Raw genomic sequence first — 5,746 nt, 5'->3', positions numbered from 1 at the left:
AAATGTAATTCTAGGTCACAGCATGTGGCCAAAATAGGGGTTTATAGTTTGAGTAAATTATGTCTACAATATCTCCAGCCTCGTTTCCTTACTTCTTTTTTACGATCCCTATTTGCAAGTTTTTAAATTCCCAATTTTTTTATTGATCTTGTCATATTGGCGTTGAACCGACACCTAACAACAATCTCTTCTGACATTATAGAAAGAGTAAACACACCAAAAAATCATTTATTTATTCATTTGGTTTGGTTGTTGTTAGGCTAGAATCTTAAGCCTGCAAGTTAACGCTAAGTCATTGGGGAGGGGTTATTTATTTGAAACACAAGAAAATAATAAGGAATGTAAAGATTATTAGTGTTAACATTAAAGAAAAAGTTCATAATGAAGTAAAAATGAAAACTACTAAAACCTCCCAGGGCTTTTACATAACTCTAATTTAGTGGAGAAATGATCAAAACAAAATCCCATGAATATTCTGGAGTTCTTTCACTTCTGTATCTAACGGATTTGACAATGCTTATTTTTGTTTTCTCATTATTAGGAATTCCAATCAAAAAGGTATAATGTAAATTAGTCTTTTTTTTCTCTTGTGACCTAGGACCGCTTAAGTCTGTTGGGCACCTTCGATGCTGAGGCATCATCAATGATGCTTATGTGTATTATCCTGGTGGCTGCTCCTAATTTAGCAGTGAAAAATCAGTACTAATCAACAACACCCACCGCCATCTTTTGAACTACTCTCTTACCAATAAATAGTGGGACTGACCATCACATTATAACGCTCCCACGGCTAAAAAGGCGAACATTTTCAGCAATGGGAAAATCAAATCCGCGATCTGTAGGTTGCACATCGAGCACCCTATGCATCAGGTCATGCCAAGTTAATCAAGTAGCAATAATTAATTCTGTGTTACTCAAACAGCTGTTCTTGAATACAGCTGTCATGGCGGATCTAGAATGCTGGAATCCGGGTTTCAATACCCGGGATTCCGCGACCTGCAGGTTGCACATCGAGCACCCTATGCATCAGGTCATGCCAAGTTAATCAAGTAGCAATAAGTAATTCTGTGTTATTCAAACAGCTGTTCTTGAATACAACTGTCATGGCAGATCTAGAATGCTGGAATCCAGGTATCAATACCCAGGTGGGCAGAGCACAGATAGCCCATTGTGTAGCTTTGTGCTTAATTACAAACAAACAAACAGCTGTAATGGTCGGTAGCCAATGAGATTACCTTTCTATATTATTAATGAACTTTGTTTATTTGAAGTCAAGCACAATAGGCTATCTGTGCTGTGCCCACCACGGGTATCGAAACCCGGTTTCTAGCATTGTAAGTTCGCAGACATACTGCTGTGCCACTGGGGGGGCTATTAATGAACAAACCTTCTAAACTTTGCTAATGTTTCTTATGTAGTCCTGAGAATGGTTGTTTTTAGCTGCAACATAGCGGCTCATAGAATGGCTCCGAGTTTTTCAAGTTCAAACTTTTAGCACATAGCTCCGTCATCTATTGACAGATTTGAGATCTAATTACAGTTTTGAACTCAGGAGTTCAAACTCTTTTGATTGATTATTTGACCACGCCCAAGGTATCATAGGTTAATTTCCTCTAATCTTACCTAAAAGAATTTCAATTTGACGGTAAGCTGGTAGAGTTCCTAATGAGTAATAAAATCTAAATGGATATATGCACGCCCCACACTTGGTATTGCTGACACACAAAAACACAGCTAAAGGAAAAAAGAAGAAGAAAAAAAGGTCTAATAGCTTAATTTACTCTAATCCTGCCTAAAAGAATTTCAATTACTCAGCTATTGAGGATTTCTTCTTGTTATGGAGAGGAGTTAACATTTGTACTTGAGATTCAGAGACTACCTGTTTGTTCAGGCTGTTGCTCAGTAAGTATTGACAATCTGAATGTTCCAGAAAGGATATTGTCCGGATTGTTGCTCAGTAAGTATTGACAATCTGAATGTTTCAGAAAGGATATTGTCCAGGCTGTTGCTTGGTAAATACTGACAATCTGAATGTTCCAGAAAGGATATTGTCCGGGTTGTTGCTCAGTAAGTATTGACAATCTGAATGTTCCAGAAAGGATATTGTCCAGGCTGTTGCTCGGTAAATACTGACAATCTGAATGCTCCAGAAGGAGTATTGTCCAGGTTATTGATCAGTAAGTATTTACAATGTGAATGTTACAAAAGGAATATTCATATTCTGATTACTTTCAGCTTCGTTGTCAGTTAATTATCTAAGGAAACTTTTTATATTTTTTGCATTAATCATGTCATATTATTTTGACATCGCTTTAATTACATTTTACTTATGAAGCTAGCCGTGAAAGGTTACTTGTTGTTATTTAATTAACGAATGTTTAAAAAAGAGGCATTGTATAGGATATTAGCCAAGAAGATTACCGTTTTCCTATCACTTAAAATCTGAAAGAACAGCATCACAATTTAAATTTCTTTAGAAAGAATTGCCAGTTGGTTTATTAATATGTTTCAAAAGCAAGAATACCTCAGGTACGCGGACTGTAAAATTCTTCAGGGGTCGGAAGAACACTGGGCTATGGTCATTCACGTCCTTAACACAAACTTGAAATTTCTCTGTCGAGGCACGAGGAGGATCTCCATGGTCCTGAGCTCTAAGTAGCAGGGTGAAGTTTCCGGTCTTCATTCGAAGAGATGTACGGCTAACTACCCGGGCAGTGTTGTCCTTCATGGGCTCGATATCAAACAGCCCTAAATTTTACAAATCATATACATTGGTTAAGCATAAAATAACGTGTTAAAATAGACAGCGCCAGAAACCCTAAGTTATTTGATTGAAAGTAACGTTTCGGTTAACTGCCTTTCATCAAGCTGAGATAGCAAACCTAAGCTCATATAATATATCTATTCACTAGTTAGGTTTACACTTTTAATATATTATGGTAAGGTAGCATTACAAACAATATTATAACTACACTGGTGAGATTTTTAATTTTCTTTTGGTATAATTTTATTAACATTTATTTTGGATGAAACAATTCAAAACTTTAGCCCTAATAGTCAATTTTCAGCCTCCTGTTGAAATCGTAATTCAGATTGTAGAAATAAATATATTTTCTTTCCGAGCAGAGACAACTTGTCAATAGGTGATACAAAGACAGAAATGCATAGTTACAACAGCACACTGTTAAAAGATTTGTTAAAAATTCTCACTCTTGCTGTTAAAAGTGAGGGCAGGCTCCACGTTTTAAAAAGTGGGTGGGAAGTAGCCCGTTGCCCTACCCTCTATCTGTGGCACCTATATATATTGTTGTTTATTATGAACCATAGCCTTTTTTATGCACAGATCCTTTCTTTCATATTCAATTTTCCCCTGTTCTAATAATTTCACCAGATTAATCTGGTGAAATGTTAAGAAATAATAATAATAATAACATATATAATGTGCGACGATAACGGAGTTCCATAAACAGAGGGAGACGATTCTTCTCGTCTCGGCCTCCGATGCGGACGATGCTTCTACGAGAAATTCTGAAGTGACATTTTCGATTTTGGCTGGAAATGATGAAGGTATGTTTGTTTGTTACTAGTTATTGAAAAGAAATATATTTTGTATGCTTTTATTGAGCATAATATATGTGTTGCTATAGGCACATTATAAAAGTGACAAAACCCTAGTGTTTTTGATTGGTGGAGAAAAGATAGGACCACTTGTTGAAAGCGCTATACACTGTCTGAAGAACAACATCTAATTATAAAAAGTAAATGTTTCATTCAAGTCCTCAATCATAAGAACCATTGACAAAGCACTAAAACACCTTATGAACTGAAAATTGAGAAAGAACTCTGTTGTAAATAATTTCAAAATTATTTTTACAGTTTTGGAGAAGAAACGTTTAGTTTGTTGAGGTATGAACTGTGGTGTTTCGTCATTGACATCCGTCACGCGTATGGATATCTATCGAAAGGAATATGTGATTTAAATCACATGATTATCGAATGGTAAATAAAATATATGCATATATTTGGGTTATATTATTTCAATTGAGTAGTAAGTGATTTCGTAAATCTTAGAATATCAGCTAATAAAGTGCAAGGAAATCTATTTTCTACCTTGAGTACAGTCAGTTGAATATATGTGAACTTTGTAAGAGGGGGGGGGGGACTCCAGGGCATTCTAACGTCACAAAATTAATAAAAGGGTAAGTTTGCCTAAATGTTCTAGTCCGTATATTATCATGGACTTTAATAAATGAAAATGCTTAATTCTTTTTCTACTTTATACAGCTACACAACATAAATAAATGTCCTTATATGTACACACAAAAATGAAGGCATGGAGTTTCTTTTGTTTACAGAGGGTATGGTTATAGTTTAATGAAGAATTTCCATGATAAATAGACAACCGAGAACTGAAATATACAAGTATTTTATGAAGCTTTTTTTAATGTTTATATGTGGTACCTCCGAGTGGCCATATCTGGATTTTGTTTACATCAGACCATAACTTAGCTTTTTATTAATGTTTATATGTGGTACCTCCGAGTGGCCATATCTGGATTTTGTTTACATCAGTCTTTTTATAGTTTTCACAATAGTTTTAAAATGTAGAAGGAATCATTTTAATTTTTTTAAACTATATTATGGTGTCACTTAGCTGTCGATCTTCGAGTTCTTAGCTCTACGTTGTTTCTTGGTTGTTGAAATATGAAACAATAACCTTAAGTTATTCAGTAGGACAGGTTTCTAAGCAAGAACGCTCAAAGTGATATAGATATATATTTCCAGGAGTCTTTGTTTGTAATTAAGCACAAAGCTACACCATGGGCTATCTGTGCTCTGCTCACCATGGGTATAGAAATCCAGTTTCTAGCATTGTAAGTCAGCGGACATACCGCTGTGCCACTGGGGGGCTTCCAGGAGTCAGTCCTAAAGGTGACCTCATTGTCATATCATCTGTTGGATCATAAAGGATGGTCTTATGATATTTTAGTTTACAGCGTATTATGGTGGCAGAACTAAAAAATAATAGTTTCAAAGTGTTTCCTCTACCTCTTGGCAGTCAGACTAAGAAATGATGACTTTAAGAAAAGATGTCTTTAATATATAGTAACTCTTTGTAGTCAGAATAAGAAATTATGGTTTTATTGTGTTTTAATATACAGTGACTTTTGGTGGCAGAATTAAAAAATGACGACTTTATGATGTTTTAATCTACAATGGCTCTTGATAGCAGAATTACGAAATGATGACTTTATGATGTTTTAATTACAGTGACTTTTGGTGGCAGAATTAAAAAATGACGACTTTATGATGTTTTAATTACAGTGACTTTTGGTGGCAGAATTAAAAAATGACGACTTTATGATGTTTTAATCTACAATGGCTCTTGATAGCAGAATTAAGAAATGATGACTTTATGATGTTTTAATTACAGTGACTCTAGGTGGAAGAATTCAAAAATGATAGCTTTATAATGTTTTAATCTACAGTTGACATCCTGTTAATAAATAAAAACACACAAATTTGTGTAGAAAACCTTCAAAAGTTTTAGGTAGTAACCAAATAGCGATGTACTTTTACCATGCTACTAATATTAGTTGAACTAAGGAAAATTACTACAAGTTAATTATATATATATATATACCTTAAAAATTAATGAAAACCAAGTTGGACCATAACATCTGGTTTTACATTTCATATTGTTACGTCTCCGTTTGTTAATTGATTTTCCGTAACTTCGTTCCGA

At 34.7% G+C, this 5,746-nt stretch overlaps 1 protein-coding gene across 1 annotated transcript in view; it reads right to left on the bottom strand.

Annotated features, from left to right (window-relative positions):
- The window catches only part of LOC106469999 (cadherin-23-like), a 94,730-nt gene that overhangs the window by 24,697 nt on the left and 64,287 nt on the right, over nt 1–5,746 (bottom strand). The window contains exons 23-24 of the mRNA XM_022398558.1: nt 3,892–3,955; nt 2,525–2,748 (exon numbers count right to left, since the gene is read on the bottom strand). Of these exons, the coding sequence (XP_022254266.1) occupies nt 2,525–2,748; nt 3,892–3,955 (288 nt within the window). The remainder of the gene's footprint in view (nt 1–2,524; nt 2,749–3,891; nt 3,956–5,746) is intronic.

Source organism: Limulus polyphemus, unplaced genomic scaffold, assembly GCF_000517525.1.
Source record: "Limulus polyphemus unplaced genomic scaffold, Limulus_polyphemus-2.1.2 Scaffold3764, whole genome shotgun sequence".
In the NCBI taxonomy this organism is placed as follows: Eukaryota; Metazoa; Arthropoda; class Merostomata; order Xiphosura; family Limulidae; genus Limulus; species Limulus polyphemus.
This window is presented reverse-complemented; position numbering and strand designations above follow the sequence as displayed.